Below are 20792 nucleotides of genomic sequence, written 5' to 3' on the forward strand. Positions count from 1 at the left end.
TCAACTCAACTCCTAGTCATTATACTCTTGTATTATTTAATTTTCACTCTTCAGTCTTTACACACTTCTTTACATTTGTGTCACTTTACCACCTGGCTGACATTTGTATTTTGTGTGTGTCTCGTTTTACTTTCTTGCAGATGACATAAATGACTACCCTCAAGGTGACTTATACAACAACACAGAACCCTTCCAACACAATCATGGGGTAAATACTTTATTATACTTTATATTAAAATGAGAAATGTATTGAGACGGATCATTTACTCAACCTGTTAGGAATTAGCATTGCTTTATACAGTTTAATGTATTTTGAACAGTCATATGGTTGTTTGGGGAACAGAGATTGTGAGTCTCGGACCTCACAAAATATTCACTTGGGTTAATGGACAAAAATCCCACAGAGAATCTAGGGCTGATTCCATTTGACTTCACTTTTCACTTTCAGAATGGGTTTTAATACTTTTGTCTTTATAGTATATTTACATACCTTTCTATTACGCAAATACTTTCCCGATGGCTTTCCTTTCATCTTGGCAGTTTTTATACTTTTTGTAGGTTGTTTGCACACAGTTTCAAGTGAAAATTGACAATGCTTGTCATTTTGCTGGTAGAGTGTGTAAAGACTGTAATGGAACGTCATAATCACTGTTCGGTAGGTGCTTCAGTTTTAGTTCGGTGTATGTGAGGTATGAAGCAAGGTAACAAAATTGCGTCATCATACAAATTATACCTATAAAGACAAATATTTATGTTTTAATTCAGTGTTGTTTCATTACGTAGTCTTTTTCTCGCTAAATATGATAACAGTCGCTAAGATGCAAACACTGATCCCTCCTGCTACATCTTCTTATTCTCTGGTAGGCCAGGGTACTTATGTAAAAAAAGTTGCTTTGATTTTCTACTAGAAATAGATGTATGTTTACATCCAGAAAACAACGTACGCTAGTAAAAATTCAAATGTATAAAAGTGTGTGCACATAAAAAATCAAAGCACATTTATTTTTTACATCGTTATCAGCTTGGAATTGATCCCATATGTCTGCTTGGCAAGTCCATATCAGACCCAGGCCACAACCCCTTATAAATATGCAAATTATATTGAAAATAGCCATGTGCTTGAGCTCAAGCTATGTCCAATCAATCACAAGTCAGTAGGAGGTGCTTTTTTGTAGACAGAGCACACTTGCCAACCTTGAGACACCCGAATCCGGGAGATGGGGGATTGGGGGTTTACACGTGGCGGGGGGCGGGGTTTGGCCGCATGATTTACGTGACTGGGCCGACACGCTGTTTGTACAGAGGAAAAGTGGACGTGATGACAGGTGAGAGAGGATGCTAAATTCACTGCCTCTAAGGCACACCCCCAATATTGTAGTCCGGATGGAATTCGGGAGAAACACACAAATGGTTGACCCGGGAGATTTTCGGGAGGGGCACTGAAATTCGGCAGTCTCCCATAAAAATCGGGAGGGTTGGCAAGTATTAGACAGAGCAATTCTCAGCCTGTCATTTGTCTTCCAGAACTGAACACAGGCTGAAATTAAAAAAAGAAAATAAATTGTCCTGCCAGGGAGGTAGAAACTGACTCGAGGAAATTAGTGCTACAACCCGTTTGAAAAGATAGCCGCTGCAATATGATATGTAAAGGTTGTTGACTGTGAATACGCCCAATATAAATATCATTTGTGAAACTTACAACACAATGTATTAATTTTGCTCACAGCCAGTTTAGAGCTTCATGTTAAAATTATGTACTATGGATAGGCTCCACGATCCCGAAAGGGACACTTGCATTAGTCGAATGGATGGATGGATTTGTATAATATCTTTTGAATTTAAGCATGCCAGCATATCACAAAGGATACAGAAGTATTTAGTCATTGTTTGATTACTCAATTTATTATTAGAACGCAGGAGATCTTCTTGCGGCACTAGCCTGAGTAAGTACAGAAAGGCGGGTCATTCCTTCCTGGTCTTCGGTGCCATTATGCCGCAACCACCAGTGGCTGCTGTCCACCCACCTTGCTAGACTGGTCCTGGCAAAATTATCGCCCATATAAATTAATAGCCATCCTCACAAATATGAATGTAAATATGACTAATAAATGCTTTAGCAAAAAAGTGTATTTTGTTTCCTTGCCTTGATCTTTTTTACATTGTTGAATTCAAATGTTGGCAAAGCCCTAACAACCACCTTTGTGTGTTGCCAAATTATCCACAGCCGGTAGAAATGTACGTACGTCACCCATTAACTTGGCGTGAGACATCTTACGTTTCCATGTCAACGGCAGTGTTGATGCAGCTTATCTTTGCCGTGAAACAGGACGTACGTCAGGTTGTTCTATTATTTACATTTTTGCAAATGTTTTTGTTACTTTATTTAATGTTCCACGGGCCCATGAAAAAAACCAGCCCTGGTCCGCAAATGTACCCAGAGGTTATTGACGCAATAAACTCTTACTGTATTTTCCACTTTAAGTGCGTACCGCTTTAGAATTTGTACGGTTCCGTAGTCTGTACTGAACTGAAGACCTATAGAAACATTTACCGTTACAGCCACAGTGTCTGAAGGTCTGAACATTAATGAGCTACTTCCATTAATACCTTCATTAAGGCACAATCTCTCCAGGCAATATTATTTTGATTATTAGTCATTTATGGTTTCAAACAAATTAATATAATCTAGTGCACCACTGCTATGGCGCATTACCTATAGTCTTCCCTCATTACAAGAGTAGTAAAGAGACAATTTTGTCTACTATCAGTGTTTTCAGTTGTTTTTGGAGGCCTATGTGAACATGGAATTATTTTGTGGCTTGTAAAATGTCACTTAATATTCAAATATTTTACACATCAAACCAGATAGTGGCACTTGGTAGCTGGTGCGAAAAGACCACAACGACCAGATGGAAAAGCATCACTCCCTGGCTAACCCACCTTATGGGAAAACCCGAAAGAAAAAAAGACCAGATGCCCATATGTAAATCTTCTGAGTCTTAGATGCGAGTTTGGTGTGCGAAAACACATACATGCCAACTTAGATTTTTTTTTCTTTGTATTCTTGGTTTTGATGTGGGTTTGAGATGACCAAAACTATATGTCCTCCTCCTCCTTTTTAAAGTGTCATGACGTACGTGTGGAGACCTGTCAGTCTCTCAACACAAGCCTGGCCACACTGGCCTCATCTGACTGTAGCGACGGTTCTCAGATGGATGATTACTCTTTTGAACAGATTAGTTCCTTGACTGGGGTAAGAAACATGTCCAGTACACAGGTGTATGCTCCTGTGTCCCTGACACGTATTGCATCTATGCTCATATTTTGAACCGAGCCACATACTGACACGCGCTAATCTAAACAGTACACTTGTCAGACTGACTTGATTTGAAGTGCTTTTTTGACTTTCAGCATGTTTTATTACTGGTTGGGCATGGCACTGGTCTCAAGTGGTTTTATGTACAAAGTGAAAATTATAAGACTCTTCTGGTAAGGTTCTTTCTCACTGTCCACTCCACAGTTCTCAAGAAAGCGGGCGCTGTTCCTAAAGTTACGTTCAAGGGTATGGCATGGTAAAAAGCAGGCTTGTGATGTGGTGTGTACTGATCAGAATAATAGATTCCCCGTTAATAGGGATTCACAGAGTTAATCATTTTTATCATAAATGTGCATTACTTCTTGAAAAGAGCTGAGTGAGCATGTTTATTAAAACTCTGCAGTGTCATGGAAATATGCTGTGACGCATTGTGAGACTTAATTAAAACTGTTTTGTTCTCACTTGTAATTATGCTATGCTTCATTGAAGTGTTGCAGCATAACTAGTGTTTTTTATTGACCTGTGTCTGTGTGTGCCTTTATATTCTGGTAAACACATTTTTTTTTTTACTACGCCCTACTATGTCTATATTTGCTTATATCACATGCAATGTGGTATTATTTATTAGCATATTGAGTGTGGAAAAAATAATTGCTTCCAAAAAGCATGCTGCGAAGAAACTTGTTTTGATACAAATTTTAAAAGCATGTTGTTTTTGGAACAAAACTTGGTATCATTAACAAAATTTGTTTTATCTGTTAAATTTCTAATTTAATTATACATTTTTAAAACTGTTGCAGTTTTGTCTTAAGTGTTTTCTATTCCCTTTAAAAACAGTAGTTTTTTTTGTGTAACAGCATGTTTTACATGTATCCTAACAAACTGCACCAGAAAGGAAACAAGACATCACCCAGTACTTTGGGTTTAGTGGTGCATGGAAGGAGCCAAAGCATCTTCGCTCAGCATAGGCAAGTCCAAAGACATACACTGACTTCTTTTGGCTAAACTATAATTACAGAAAATGTGGAGTTTCAGGCCCAATATAGGTAGGTCGCCGCCCTCGCATGGCCACCATGATTTAGTCCAGAAGCTATAATGCGGGAATTTCGGCATTAAATATAACTGTAAAAGAATATGCTTATTGTAATTACAAACTGTTTCCTGTCATTTAAGTCCTTTTAGATTGACTACCCAGACTGAAGAGCTTCACTTATCAGCCTTTAAACTAAATTGTTCCTTATGTCTTTTCAGCTGAGCTTTAACTGCTTGTTAGCAGCAACAGCTTACTGCTGTCGCTTTACCTTGCTAGCAGCTACTGATTCCTCATCTGTCTGATGACGTCATCTTTTTTAAAGCACTCCGATCTATCTCACCTCCACCTCTTTATGTATTGCGAGCCCTCTGAGCATGTAAGGCTTGTCTCAGAAGATGCAAAGACTGCATGGATCTCCTTGAGTACACAGAGAGTTAAAGGCAGCGATGCTTTCAGGACTCCTAGAGAAAAGCAGGGATGCTCGATCAGATTTGCTGATTCACCATAGTCGACTCTAAAGGGAGGGGGCCATGGAGGTAAAGTGCTTTTAATGAGGGGAAACATTTGTATGTTTTAGATGTGGTGTGGTGGATGTTGTCGTTGCACTAAAATGATGTAGCTGCTGTGGTAATATCTAGTACTGCCAGTTGTGCATGGTTATGTTCAGCTGCCTGATCAGCTGCTAGCATACATGCTGTCCTGTCATCCCTTGAAACATTCCTGTGCAGTTTGTTTCCTTGCATATTGATTCTTATTCCTCTCTGCATGATTCCGCTAAGCATGAGGACATGCTTTCCATAGCAGTTTAAACAAATAAACAGGACACACATTTAGCAGCAAAGTAGTAAAAAAAAATTTCACAAGACTTTGTAGAGTATTGATTTAGGCGTAACTCATTACATTGCCATAGTATCAATGGAACTGTCCACTGTCCAGAACTCTGATAGATAGATAGTACTTTATTGATTCCTTCAGGAGAGTTCCTTCAGGAAAAAAAAAAAAAATGATGAAACAGCTTGTCAGTTTATGAACCTTTATAAACGTGCATATCAACCCTGGTGGAGGCCGACACTCTGCTAAAATACCTTTTTTTTATTTAGACATGAAAGCATTGCTTAAGCAACATATACATGTATAATGGTGCTTAATATGTTTGTTTAGTAGACACCTAAGTACACTGACTTGCTAGTGACACAGTGCAATGTGTATGATTGTGAATGGTGTTGATTGAGTCCAATGACTTGCTCTCCATGTATGTGTTGTGCGTGTTGTGACCTTGTGCTCCTGGTTTAGATTGACAGACAGCAGCAGAGCAAAGACTCTGTGTTCTTCCGCGATGGAGTACGTAAGATTGATTTCGTCTTGTCCTACACTCATGAAGAAGATTATAAGAAAATGGTAAGAAAGCACACAACACACCTATAATTTGTTTACTACCCATCCAATATTACTGTACTTCTTACATACGTTTGGTTGGTCTGCTACCATTTGTTTTGATCTTGAAAATTCAATGTTGTTACTTTAGGTTATGTAAGTTTTTGTAAGGTTATTAAAGGCCTACTGAAATGAGATTTTCCTATTTAAACGGGGATTGCCATATTTTTGCTGAAAGGATTTAGTAGAGAACATCGACGATAAAGTTCGGAACTTTTGGTCGCTAATAAAAAAGCCTTGCCTGTACCGGAAGTAGCAGACGATGTGCGCGTGACGTCACGGGTTGTAGGGCTCCTCACATCCTCACATTGTTTATAATCATAGCCACCAGCAGCAAGAGCGATTCGGACCGAGAAAGCGAGGATGAAAGATTTGTGGATGAGGAAAGTTAGAGTGAAAAAAAAAGGCGACGGCAGTGAGAGCGATTCAGATGTTATTAGACACATTTACAGGGATAAATCTGGAAAATCCCTTTTCTGCTTATTGTGTTACTAGTGTTTTAGTGAGATTATAAAGTCATACCTGAAAGTCGGAGGGGTGTGGTGACCGCCAGTGTCTCTGATGGAAGCCATGGAGGAGCCAAGAAAGTCGCAGCTGCCTCTTTAACAGCTGCTGCAGGAGGACGCAAGCTCCGCTCATGTCTCCGGTAAGAGCCGACTTATTACCACAATTTTCTCACCGAAACCTGCCGGTTGACATGTGGTAGAGAAACATGTTCGCTTGACCGCTCTGTTCCATTTTAAATCTTCACAACAAACAAAGACACACCAGCTGTGTTTGTGTTGCTAAAGGCAGCTGCAATCCACCGCTTTCCACCAACAGCATTCTTCTTTATAGTCTCCATTATTAATTGAACAAATTGCAAAATAATCAGCAACACAGATGTCCAAATTACTGTGTGATTATGCGATTAAAGCAGACGACTTTTAGCCGTGAGTGATGCTGGGATAAAATGTCCGCTCCAACCAATAACGTCACGCGCACGCGTCAACATAAGCGTCATCATTAAGCGACATTTTCAACAGGACACAACGCAGGAAATTTAAAATTGCAATTTAGTAAACTAAACCCGCCGTATTGGCATGTGTTGCAATGTTAATATTTCATCATTGATATATAAACTATTAGACTGCGTGGTCGGTATTACTGGGTTTCAGTAGGCCTTTAACTGCAGATGGTCACGGTCAGTGATAAGGTCAATCAATACATCAGTGAAGACGAGTGGGCTTGCCTATAAGGTTATTTTACAAAACAACTAAAAAATGTTATGGCTAGATTTTTATGAAACTTAGGAAAAGGGACAAAGAACAACTGAGCAGATTTTTGGCCTGACCCGAATAATTTCCACTAAGTTATCCTTAATTTTAGGCTTCTGTACATACACTTATAAAGAACATAATGTCATGGCTGTCTTGAGTTTCCAATAATTTCTACAACTCTTATTTTCTGTGATAGAGTGATTGGAGCACATACTTGTTGGTCACAAAAAACATTCACGAAGTTTGGTTCTTTTATGAATTTATTGTGGGTCTATTTAAAATGTGACCAAATCTACTGGGTCAAAAGTATACATACAGCAATGATGATATTTGGTTACATGTCCCTTGGCAAGTTTCACTGCAATAATGCGCTTCTGGTAGCCATCCACAAGCCTCTGGCAAGCTTCTGGTTTAATTTTCGACCCCTCCTCTTGACAAAATTGGCGCAGTTCAAATTGGTGCTGGGTATTGTGGCCAAACAGCTCAGTGTTTATTTCATCTGACATCACATGGACAAAAATAAGTTCTGTGGTCAGATGAAACAAAAATTTAGCTGTTTGGCCACAATACCCAGCTAAGTGTTTGGAGGAGAAAAGGTGAGGCCTTTAATCCCAGGAACACCAGGCCTACTGTCAAGCATGTTGGTGGTAGTATTATGTTTTGGGCCTGTTTTGCTGCCAATGGAACTGGTGCTTTACAGATTGTAAATGCGACAATGAAAAAGAAGGATTACCTCCAAATTCTTCAGGTCAACCTAAAATCATCAGCCCGAAGGTCGGGTCTTGGGCGCAGTTGGGTGTTCCAACAGGACAATGACCCCAAACACATGTCAAAAATGGTAAATGACTGGCTAAATTAGGCTAAAATTAAGGTTTGAGAATCGCCTTCCCAAAGTCCCGACTTAAACGTGTGGACAATGCTGAAGAAACAAGTCCATGACAGAAAACCAACACATTTTGCTGAATTGCACCAATTTTGTCAAGAGAAGTGGTCAAAAATTCAACCAGATGCTTGTGGATGGCTACCAAAAGCGCCTTATTGCAGTGAAACTTGCCAAGGAACATGTAACCAAACATTAACATTGCTGTATGTATACTTTTGATCCAGCAGATTTGGTTACATTTTCAGTAGACCCGTAATAAATTTATAAAAGAACCAAACTTCATTATTGTTTTTTGTGACCAATAAGTATGTGCCTTAGTCACTCTATCACAAAAAAATAACAGCTGTGGAAATGATTGGAAACTCAAGACAGCCATGACATTATTTTCTTTACAAGTGTATGTAAACTTTTGACCATGACTTTATGTGTATAATACTAACTCCACAGAGACAGAAATAATGGAGACAAACAAGAGTGTTCACTTCGTTTGTGTCACTACGCTATGAATATCTCAAAATGTTATGAAGGCTTTTCATCTACCTTTTAAGAAATCCCAAATTGGGATAATTATTCAAGTTCAAGTGATAACATTTTGAGGCTGATCTGGAACACTGTCTAGCTTCAGGACTTTACTATTATTATATTGGGACATCGGGCCCGGTGGAGGTCTGCCTTCTCTGTGTGCTTTTGTAGTTGTCAATTGTTGTTGTTGTGTAGTAAACACAGACACTATAAAATAAAATTTCTCTCTCAAATGACCTACAGTGTAATCTATGAAAATATAAATGATAAAACCAACCAAACAATGCAAATAAAACCCAATAATGTGACGTCTTTAAAAGCCTACTGAAATGAGATTTTCTTATTTAAACAGGCATAACAGGTCCATTCTATGTGTCATACTTGATCATTTCGCGATATTGCCATATTTTTGCTGAAAAGATTTAGTAGAGAACATCGACGATAAAGTTCGCAACTTTTGGTGCTGATAAAAAAGCCTTGCCTTTACCGGAAGTCGCAGACGATGACGTCACAAGGGTGAGGGCTCCTCACTTCCTCACATTGTTTATAATGGGAGCCTCCAGCAGCAAGAGCTATTCGGACCGAAAAAACAACAATTTCCCCATTAATTTGAGCGAGGATGAAAGATTTGTGGATGAAGATATTGATAGCGAAGGACTAGGAAAAAAAAAAAAAATGAAATTAAAAAAAAAAAGGTGACTGCATTGGGACGGATTTCGATGTTTTTACACACATTTACTAGGATAATTCTGGGAAATCCCTTATCTTTCTATTGTGTTGCTAGTGTTTTAGTGAGATTAAATAGTACCTGATAGTCGAAGGGGTGTGTCCATGGGTGTCTAGAGGCCAGTCTCTGAGGGAAGTCGACGGCAGCTACACGGACAGCGCAAGCTCAGCTGATCTCCAGTAAGAGGCGACTTTTTATCACAATTTTCTCACCGAAACCTGCCGGTTGACAAGTGGTCTGGAACCATGTTCGCTTGACTGCTTTGATCCATAGTAAAGCTTCACCTCCGGGAATTTTAAACAAGGAATCACTGTGCGTTTGTGTGGCTAAAGGCTAAAGCTTCCCAACTCCATCTTTCTACTTTGACTTCTCCATTATTAATTGAACAAATTGCAAAAGATTCAGCAACACAGATGTCCAGAATACTGTTTAATTGCGCGATGAAAAGAGACGACTTTTAGCCGCAAATGGTGCCGCGCTAATATGTCCTCTACAGTCCATGACGTCACGCACATGTGTCATCATTCCGCGACGTTTTCAACAAGAAACTCCGCGGGAAATTTAAAATTGCAATTTAGTCAACTAAACCGGCCGTATTGGCGTGTGTTGCAATGTTAATATTTCATCATTGATATATAAACTATCAGACTGCGTGGTCGGTAGTAGTGGGTTTCAGTAGGCCTTTGATGATGTGCACACATTGGCTCGCTCTTGATGGATGACAAAGACCAGGACAACATGTTGGTTATTTGTTAGTTTGTTAGTGAATAGCATTAGATTAAATATGGAAGTTTTGTCCAGAAAATAGATTATCTTTGTCAATGATTGTGTATAATTTGATGCTGATGCAAATGCGTGCATCAAGAAAGAGGGGGAGGTCATTTTTTTTTAACAAAGTTCTGCAAAAAAGGCACAACAAGTCAAATAAGATGTAAAACATACACCACTAGTTCTAACTAAAAGGGGCTGTTTGCAGCCTTTACACTGCTGCCTCAAAGGTGTAACTTTCTTAAGTATTGTAAGTAGAGGTGGGGGAAATATGCTTTGCAATTCAGACATGGACTATTATATAATTAGTAAACTTTATCATCGATAATAATCGATGTATTAATTGTGAATTAAGTAATAAGGCCGACAGTTCTAAAATTTGGTTGACCCCACTGAGCCACTTCACCGAGAGATCTGACCAGCCCTTTTATTTTAGGGCATTTATGTTAAAGTTGTGCACACATTTCTATTAATTTAATAAATGTAATCTGAATTAATTTAACAATTTCCAATCATAAATGCACTGTTTTTAAAAGTTGCAAGTGATAAATGCTTATTTGATAAAACAAAAAGGAATGTAAAACGGCATCAAAATCCATGAATTAAAGCTCTGGCAATAATCTATTTTTAATGGAATCGTAGCTCTTGACTCGCAATCAAATCATGAGGTGCCCAAAGATTTCCACCTCTAGTTGTAAGCATTATATCCTGCCCTTTTCAGGATTTTAGTACACCATACATAAAACACACACTAAGTATGTAACGGTAAACAGTATAATGATAAACCACAGTAAAATTCCAGACGTTAACATTTTTAATTACCGAAAAACCGTCATTTATCAATGCATTTTAGGCAACACTGCTTACTTGCTGAAAACTGAAGCGTTGCAGCGCCTGTACATGTGCACTAGAGCCGTTTGGCTCGACAAAACATTGCGACGCCTACTTGGACTTTGCTTTAAAAATGTTCCCTCCAGGTAAACGGAGCCGCTTCTAATTCCATGTAGACTCAGTGCTGTTGGAGGACAAAAATGTTGCGGTTTCATTTTGAACGTGCAACTAGCGTCCTTCCATCAGATGCTGGGATTGAGAGTTACCGCGCATCATGGGATGTGTAGGGATCGTTGCCACAACTTGTTTTAAGTCTTTAGTTTGTTTACTAGGATGCTCACTCGTCCTTTAATTTAACTGCTAACTTTGTTAGTTTTCAAATAGCATCGATACTAGCTAAAATGTTTTGTCATTTCATTGAATTGAACACAGGCTGAGTTGTCGGTGTGATACAAAGATTGTCTATTAGATGTGAGAGGTATCACTCCTGTTTATTTTTGTTAGCCAAACTTGTACTGAAGTATATGGTTGTTGAAGAAGAACAAAACTCGTTTATTTGACTTAAGCTCCATTAGCCAAACTGCTTTGTGATATTGATATCAAAGAGTAAACACCATGTTTTTTATATCACTTGTGTTTTTTTCATTCCACAAAGGAATGATTAAAATAACCATTCATGTGCCACAGCATTTTGTTAATGTTTTTTTGATGTAAAATTAATACCTATATGACAGATTTCTGCTCAAACTCTCAATGGATCTGTCCTGATAAAACATGTACATGTACACACATTAGTACATGTAAATGTGTGTACATAACTTAAAAAAATACCTCTCTCTATGAAAATGTAAAAATAGAGGTAAATGCATCATATAATAAAAAAGGTCACACGCTGATACTATTAATGAACAAAAACAAATATTTGTCTTTAAATATATAGTTAACGTTTATCTAGAGCATTTTTATTAGATATTACAAACCCCGTTTCCATATGAGTTGGGAAATTGTGTGAGATGTAAATATAAACAGAATACAATGATTTGCAAATCCTTTTAAACCCATATTCAATTGAATGCACTACAAAGACAAGATATTTGATGTTCAAACTCATAAACTTTATTTTTTTTGCAAATAATAATTAACTTAGAATTTCATGGCTGCAACACGTGCCAAAGTAGTTGGGAAAGGGCATGTTCACCAGTGTGTTAACTCACATTTATTTTTTAACAACACTCAATAAACGTTTGGGAACTGAGGAAACTAATTGTTGAAGCTTTGAAAGTGGAATTCTTTCCCATTCTTGTTTTATGTAGAACTTCAGTCGTTCAACAGTCCGGAGTCTCTGCTGTCGTATTTTACGCTTCAGAATGTGCCACACATTTTCGATGGGAGATTAGTCTGGACTGCAGGCGGGCCAGGAAAGTACCTGCACTCTTTTTTTACAATGCCACGCTGTTGTAACACTTGTCTTGCTGAAATAAGCAGGGGCGTCCATGATAATGTTGCTTGGATCACAACATATGTTGCTCCAAAACCTGTATGGACCATTCAGCATTAATGGTGCCTTCACAGATGTGTAAGTTACCCATGCCTTGGGCACTAATACACCCCCATTCCATCACAGATGCTGGCTTTTGAATTTTGCGCCTATAACTATCAGAATGGTTTGATTGATTGATTGATTGATTGATAATTGTATTAGTAGATTGCACAGTTTAGTACATATTCCGTACAATTGACCACTAAATGGTAACACCCGAATAAGTTTTTCAACTTGTTTAAGTCGGGGTCCACGTTAATCAATTCATGGTTAGTTTCCTCTCTGTTTCCAATTATAATTTGAAATGTGGACTCGTCAGACCACAGAACACCTTTCCACTTTGCATCAGTCCATCTTAGGTGAGCTCAGGCCCAGCCAAGCCGGCGGCGTTTCAGGATATGTTGATCAATGCATTTGGGTTTGCATAGCAGAGTTTTAACTTGCACTTACAGATGTAGCGACCAACTGTAGTTACTGACAGTGGTTTTATGAAGTGTTCCTGAGTCCATGTGGTGATATCCTTTACACACTGATGTCGGTTTTTGCTGCAGTACCGGCTGAAGGATCAAAAGTCCGTAATATCATCGCTTACGTGCAGTGATGTCTCCAGATTCTCTAAACTTTTTGATGATTTTACGGTCCGTAGATGGTAAAATCCCTAAATTCCTTGCAATAGCTCGTTGAGAAATGTTGTTCTAAAACTGTTCGACAATTTGCTTACAAAGTGGTTACCCTCACCCCATCCTTGTTTGTGAATTACTTAGCATTTCATTGAAGCTGCTTTTATACCCAATCATGGCACCCACCTGTTCCCAATTAGCCTGCACACCTGTGGGATGTTCCATATAAGTGTTTGATGAGCATTCCTTAACGTTATCAGTATTTATTTCCACCTTTCCCAACTTTGTCACGTGTTGCTGGCATCAAATTCTAAAGTGAATGAATATTTGCAACAACAAAAAAATGTTATTCAGTTTGAACATCAAATATGCTGTCTTTGTAGCATATTCAACTGATTATGGGTTGAAAATGATTTGCAAATCATTGTATTCCGTTAATATTTACATCTAACACAATTTCCCAACTCATATGGAAACAGGGGTTGTACATGATGGAGTCGTGTTCACACTCTAAAACTGTTTTACCAAACAAAATTAATTATCCTGATTAAAATATTGATAAAAATAATTTTGATTATTATTTTGCCCATAATCGTGCGGTCCTATGTGTAATATTAGACCACATATATGAACACAATTTTTTTCTATATGGACAAAAAGTGAAGTTACGTCTTATAGTATTATTTTGTTTCTGCCATATTACTTTGTTTATAATGGTTATGTTGCTTTCAAATGTACATTCAACTTTCTACTTGGGGTACATTTATATCGACAATATGTTTTTCCTGAGTAGCTGGACAGGACAAAAAAACAAAACAAAACAAACAAAAACGTAATGATGATTGTGATACATTTTTTTGTTTGAAAAGTGCAACTTTTAGCAATTTGCAAATAGCCCGTTTAACTGATGTATTGCTCAATTTGAGTGACTTTAGATTTCCAAAATCACTAAAATAACATTCACACTGCAGACCTTGAATGCATTGAAGATTTTACTGTATTTTTGTTTCAACTGCTGCAGTGAAACTAAACATTATTGTGTTTGGAAATAAGTGTACAAAGTATCAAGTGATAATCATCCTTTTTTCCACTTATTGCAAGTTTTTTTAAGTTTTGTTAACGGTGAGAACTGACTCTTACAGGATGTCACTAGAGCTGAATGGGAGTCAGCTCTATCTACTCTAGATAGCAGGACACTGATAAAAAAGACACAACTGATGGTCTGTCTTCACTTTTCCATAGGCAGCCACTTGGAGGGACCATTTTGAAATTAACTTTGAAAGGTTTCCACTCACACAGTATAATTTGTAGCAAATGTTAGGCAGCTAAGAGATTTCTGAAGGTTGATAGTAAAATAATACAAAACTCAGTTGCCTAGTGGTTAGAGTGTCCGCCCTGAGATCCGTAGGTTGTGAGTTCAAACCCCGGCCGAGTCATACCAAAGACTATAAAAATGGGACTCATTCCTTTCCTGCTTGACACTCAGTATCAAGGGTTGGAATTGGGGGTTAAATCACTAAAAATGATTCCCGGGCGCGGCACAGCTGCTGCCCACTGCTTCCCTCACCTCCCAGGGGGTGATCAAGGGTGATGGGTCAAATGCAGAGAATAATTTCACCACACCAAGAGTGTGTGGGACAGTCATTGGTACTTTAACTTTAACTTTTAGGTTGTCAGACTTCACAAATGCATGTTACTTTTACTTGATTGTGGTTTGACAAAGTCAATTAGGACCTAGTTCTTCATTCTAGAGTCAAAGGTAAGATCACGTGTCTGCTGGGACTAGTAAAATTGTTTCAACTAAAGAGCAAACTGGAGGCCACTTCATGTGTATTAGCTAAGGATGGTCTGATAGAAAAAAAAAGCCCACCTTCTCCCATCCGAACTATCACATAAATGCTAAATTTAACATTGCACAACATGCAGACGCAGTGGCTGCAACGCAAAATACACACTTGTTTGAAATTATCTAAACAAAAGTGGATTAATCCATTTTTTGTAAAACAATATATTTTTTTGAAAGACAGATGTTAAGTGTGATGTCGTCAGAAGTCGTCAGGGGAGGCGCAGCATCTTAAGAATATTATTTTCAAACCTGTTAAGCTAATTTCACTTATGTTTTAAAGACTAGCGCTGTCTTCAGGCAAATATTTTTATAGTTAAATATAATTCGCAAGATTTAGGCCAATGCCAACAATCAGTCGAATCTATGACATTTGCTTTTTTTTTTAAGAGAAGTTAACAGATGTTGATAAGTAGTAGTGTATACTGACTTGACTTGTCACAAGGTGTAAGTAACGTCACATGAATGCGTTGTAGCACTTATACGTGACTATTCCTAAGTTAAAAAAATTGATTTATAAAAGGAAATAAACTTTTTTAAAGATCTCATTGTGTCTTTTTCCACCTCATAAACTGCAGTTTTTGAGGTTCTCAGCTCTAAAGGAGCACCAAGAAGATATCAAGCTTGACGAAATAAAGGAAGTGAAAGTCATGACAACATTTCTGTGTCTTAACCTGCTAAAGAATTATTACCTTTGCAAGAGAAGAACTACACCTCCAGGGCCAGGCGGCACTTTCCGGTGTGTGTCTGATGGCCGGATTTCAGACAAGCCTCAGTCTTGTCAGCCATGTGAAAACATCCTCCCAACACTATTAGGAAAACATTTATGTGTCCAGACAAATACATTTTACATGTGGTGGGAAGCATCTACCGCTCTGAGAGAGCCGATACTTTCTCCAACTCTCCAAAAACAATTTGTCTGCGCACAATAATCTTTTTCTATATTTAAAGAAGTCATGATCAACTTATCCTCTCAACCAGTGGTGGGCCGTGCGTTTCCCACCTAGGCCTTCTGTGATGTCCGACTTCAATGATTACCCTTAAAATACCATCATTTATGTCACCACATGACCAGTGCTGGAGAAATACTATACAGGAACACATTTAAGCATTACTGGGCATTATACAAAACAGGTTATTTTGTGGTGCAATTAAAAATCAATAAACCCGCATCAACAATTAAAACACATCTTATGTGGTACTGTCAAAATTAAAATTGCAAATGTGAAAAAATCCATCAATCCATTTTCTACCGCTTATTCCCTTTTGGGGTCGCGGGGGGCGCTGGCGCCTATCTCAGCTACAATCAGGCGGAAGGCGGTGTACACCCTGGACAAGTCGCCACCTCATCGCAGGGCCAACACAGATAGACAGACAACATTCACACTCACATTCACACACTAGGGCCAATTTAGTGTTGCCAATCAACCTATCACCAGGTGCATGTCTTTGGAAGTGGGAGGAAGCCGGAGTACCCGGAGGGAACCCACGCATTCACGGGGAGAACATGCAAACTCCACACAGAAAGATCCCGAGCCTGGATTTGAACCCAGGACTGCAGGACCTTCGTATTGTGAGGCAGACGCACTAACCCCTGTTCCACCGTGAAGCCATGTGAAAAAATAAAAAAATAAAATATCTGAACTCACATTTCATCGACAGCTGAGCTCACTTCCTGGGTTGGCTGACATCGTCTTCCATGATGTCGTTTCTCTTTAAATATCCTACTTGAAAATAGCCTTGCAAATATATGTTGTCTAGTCCAATCATAAAAGACGTAGACGAGGAATGTAGGCTGAGTTCTTAAAGTTTACTCCACAGCGTGCTCGTTAATAACATCCAGCTGCTGACAACAACGTAAACCGGGCAACTGCGCATGCTCTACACCACTGGTTCTCAAATGGGGGGACGTGTACCCCTTGGGGTACTTGAAGGTATGCCAAGGGGTACGTGAGATTTTTAAAAAATATTCTAAAAATAGTAACAATTCAAAAATCCTTTACAATTATATTTTTTTCTTTTTCTTTTCTTTTTTCTTTTCTTTTCTTGGTTTATTTCAAACATGAATATTTACAACACAATACAATACAGACGATACAATTTTACCTCACATTTCATAATGCCCAAAAAGGAGTAGGAAGAAGCAAAGCTTATTTAATCCTACCCCTTTCCCACTTCAGAGCACCCACAAATACATACATATATCTACTGACCCTCTTTACAGCAAAATATCAAAATGACATCCGTGAATAAGCAATACAACAGTACTGTAACATGCAATTAACTAATCCAGTCATTACCAACATACTGAGATGAAGAATATCTTATTTTCAATAAGATTGAAAGTGTTTCTCATAATTCTGGTACATCACTGAAAAAAGGTTGAGAGCCACTGCTTTACACTACTGTGGCATGCTGGGTAATGGAGTTCTTATGTTACCTAGCTCATAACATCACTATATATCTGCCTTAGGCCATCTAGAAGGCCTTACTGACAACAACGTGTGATCTGATTGGCTATCGCAACTGTCTATCACCTGTATATGCACGTTCACTTACAGTGCACAGACGCCCGTATTGCTGAATCTGAAGGCTCAGGCAGATTTGGTATAGCATGGTAACATAAGCCAGCTGACTTCTGATTGGATAAAAACTCTATAAACTAAAAACAACAGCGCTGGAAGGAGCATAATATGACATGAAGAGAATATGAATACTTTTAGATATTTAGGGAAATTAAATTTAAAAAATACTTTTATTTTTAATTATGATTATGATTTCTGGTCATGTTAGGCCTGCAAAAAGGCTTTGCTGGCCGTGACGGCACACCACTGCTCTCAACGCACTTGTTGTATGCGCGGGGCCCTAGCATGTACGACTCTCCACAGAAGGAAATTAAGTTTAATATCAGATGATTCCATCGGGAGGTTGATTGTCAAATCAAACTCCTCCGAATGGAATCTTTGACTATAAAACAGCCCTACCCTATTAAACACTGAACAGATTTTTATTTCCTATGATGGGAGATTAACATTTCAACACCCCTGCTCTGAAGAGTTGTAGAACATAACATGTACTTGTATGCACTGTAACCTACGTTTCATTTTTTTTATTTTCTAGGAAAAGAGGGCTGTGTACGAAGCCAACCTCATGAAAGTTGGCTTGGAGCTGGAGAGGGAAGATAAATCTGTAAGAACTTGTGGTCTTTGATTTAATCATGTGTCTGACAATGGAAGCCAACCTAATGGTGTATGTGTGTATTATATTTCATTGCTCATGTCACTAGGAATCAGATGATGGAAATACCTACTTTGTGAAGATTCACGCCCCGTGGGAAGTGTTGACCACCTACGCAGATGTGCTAAAGATCAAGGTCCCCTTTAAAGTCAATGACATCCAAAGCAAAGAAAATAGGATGAACTGTTGGGCCAACCCTTTCCAACTTCCGGAGCACATCATTCATCCTGACCAAGACTACTTCACCGCTCCCTTTGACAAGACCAAGTCTGACTTCTTCCTCATTGATGAAACAGACACATTCTTTTCCGATTCCGTGCGCAACAGAATAGTAAGGATTTTTTTTATTTTCATCTCTTTTAATAATTACCCTTCAAGTTGAAGCACACCTTTCTATATTTAAAGCTTCATATTAAAAATGTTTGTTGGGCCCTGATCACCGAGGTAACTAGCTATGCAGCTATAAAATACTGAGCTGCTGAGTTGCTGCATTTCCTCAGAGATGGTAAAAGTTAATTCTAGATTATAAATCATGCCTTTCACTTGTGTAGTAGAAGTCTGTGGCCGTAAACTGAAACATTGGTCAACTTTGACATCCAACTTATACCCGGATATCGCGAGAAAGACATTAAAAGACGCTCCTTTTCAGCCCTTTTTTTTTTTAACCTGCGTGATAATTATGATTTAAACGGTAAGATATAAACATCCCATCAGTCACCATTCAACTGAGAGCTGACACTGTACAGTAAGTTATTATTTGTAGTATTATTGTTTGTAGTTTGTTAGCACTTAGCAAAGGTGTTACTTGCTGGGTCTGTTTATCACTTCTAAATTACCAATCTCTTCTAAAACTTGTAGCTCATCCTCTGTATATTCAGACTAAAATATAAGATTCTCATGATTTGGCACAAAATGGTCGTTGGCTCACATGAAGTGGTAGTTGTTGTTGTTGAAGGGAATAATGAACACAAAAAAATATTACATATTAGTATCAATGTGCCTGTTAACTACATTACAAACATACTTACAGGCTCAGCATGTATATAAAACGTTGATGGAGCTTTTCGGATGTTTCTTAAAGTGCTTTATCGGCGGAATGTAGCGAATCCCCTTGGCTTTTGCTAGCGTTTATTTACAAGTTAGAATGCATCCATCCATCCATCCATTTCTACCGCTTATTCCCTTTCGGGGTCGCGGGAAGTTAGAATGCATAAAAGAAAAATATGTGCTTGTCTCACATAAGGATTGCCAAAGATACACACAATTCCAAAAAAAAGTGCAGTTCCTCTTTAACAATCCTTTCCAAAGGTTCAGATGAAAATTTAATTTTACAAAAATCAAAACATTTTTACCGCAGGTAACAATTTAAATCCAATTAATTTTTTTCACACATTCAAAAATGTTGACGCAAAATGCTTTCTGTGGAGAATATTATTGTTTTACACACAGAAAAACGTTGCAAAATGCATAAAAGTCACAAATTTTAAATTTTCAAAAAATGTAATTTTCTTGAAGGAATCAATAAAGTACTATCTATCCAAATGAAATGGATAAGTGAACATTTAACATCACTTTTGTATTTCAAAGACTACTTGACATTTGTGCCAAACGAAATATGGATTTGCAAACAAAACATTTATTTGCAAACAAAAAAATTATTTTTAACCAAATTACTTGGTTTTGTTTGGAAATAAAACATATTTTCATGAAAAAAAAGTTAGTATTTTCTCAAGAAATAGCTAAGCATGCAACAAACAGCAGTAAGAGACTCAAAGCAATGCAAACCCCTAAGCGAGCTTGAATGTAACATAGAGAAACAACTGTATACACTTCAACAGCAGTCAAGCTTTGTTTTTGCAGAGAGTAACCAGCTATGAACAAGAAATCAGCAAGTAGGTCAATAAGATCAACATAAGAGTTATAAACCGTTTATTTATATGGGCCATATGATATTTCCCTTCCCTAATGCAACCATAAACTACGTTACTTTTTTTTTTATTATTCCAATGTTTGATATATAAGTAGGTACAGGGAAATATAGGAATTAAGAAAAAAATACCGGAACAATATTTTATGATCAATAAAAGAGCTGCAGCAAGACTCTGTCATTCTAAACATAACTACAGTATCAGTGAATTGCAAACTTCTTCCAAGGCTAAAAGAGCGTCTTCATCCTGGTGCTGTGCACTGTTGTTCCTCTAGAGTCCTGTAGGTGGCATTAATACTTCAGTAGCACTTAAGGTGTTAAATTCTACAGACTTACAACATTTTACAGACTAACAAAATAACCAATGCCCTGTGTCAGTTATGACAATGCCAGAGAGACATCAATTTAACAATATGTATTGTACATTGCATTAGTGTAAAACGACACTGCTTCATATAATAATGTTTTATTTAGAAAATCCATCCATCCATCCATCTATTTTCTATCGCTTGTCCCTTTCGGGGTTGCGGAGGATCGCTGGAGCCTATCTCAGCTGCATTTGGGCGAAAGGCGGGGTACACCCTGGACAAGTCGCCACCAACAATATAGGGCAGGGGCACAACTGAGTGTGATGCCACTTTTAATATACGGTAACTTAAATCTCATTTATTTGTGGCAGGTGTACCTAAAGGATGTAATTTTCATTTGAATGTGCATCATCAGGTGACCTGACTCTTGCCAGATCCTTTAGTGTGGAGCTCAGATGGCCGCTCTACCATCTGAGCCATAGCTCAGGTGGTAGAGCGGCCGTCCAGTTATTTAGTGTGTTCCTGGTATGAATCCAGCTTCCAC

The 20792-nt window shown here is 38.2% G+C and overlaps 1 protein-coding gene across 10 annotated transcripts in view; it reads left to right on the forward strand.

Annotated features, from left to right (window-relative positions):
• ano5a (anoctamin 5a) overlaps positions 1–20792 on the forward strand; it is a 39236-nt gene that overhangs the window by 3362 nt on the left and 15082 nt on the right. For 3 of the 10 annotated variants that reach the window (XM_061917242.1, XM_061917244.1, XM_061917243.1), the window contains exons 2-7: positions 141–208; positions 3125–3253; positions 3521–3595; positions 5643–5747; positions 17897–17965; positions 18063–18344. In XM_061917242.1, the coding sequence (XP_061773226.1) occupies positions 141–208; positions 3125–3253; positions 3521–3595; positions 5643–5747; positions 17897–17965; positions 18063–18344 (728 nt within the window). Of the gene's footprint in view, positions 1–140; positions 209–3124; positions 3254–3520; positions 3596–5642; positions 5748–17896; positions 17966–18062; positions 18345–20792 lie in introns of those variants that run through there. The other 7 variants (XM_061917245.1, XM_061917246.1, XM_061917247.1 and 4 more) reach the window with 5 other exon arrangements.

The sequence above is a fragment of the Nerophis ophidion genome, linkage group LG12 (genome assembly GCF_033978795.1).
Source record: "Nerophis ophidion isolate RoL-2023_Sa linkage group LG12, RoL_Noph_v1.0, whole genome shotgun sequence".
NCBI classification, from domain to species: Eukaryota; Metazoa; Chordata; class Actinopteri; order Syngnathiformes; family Syngnathidae; genus Nerophis; species Nerophis ophidion.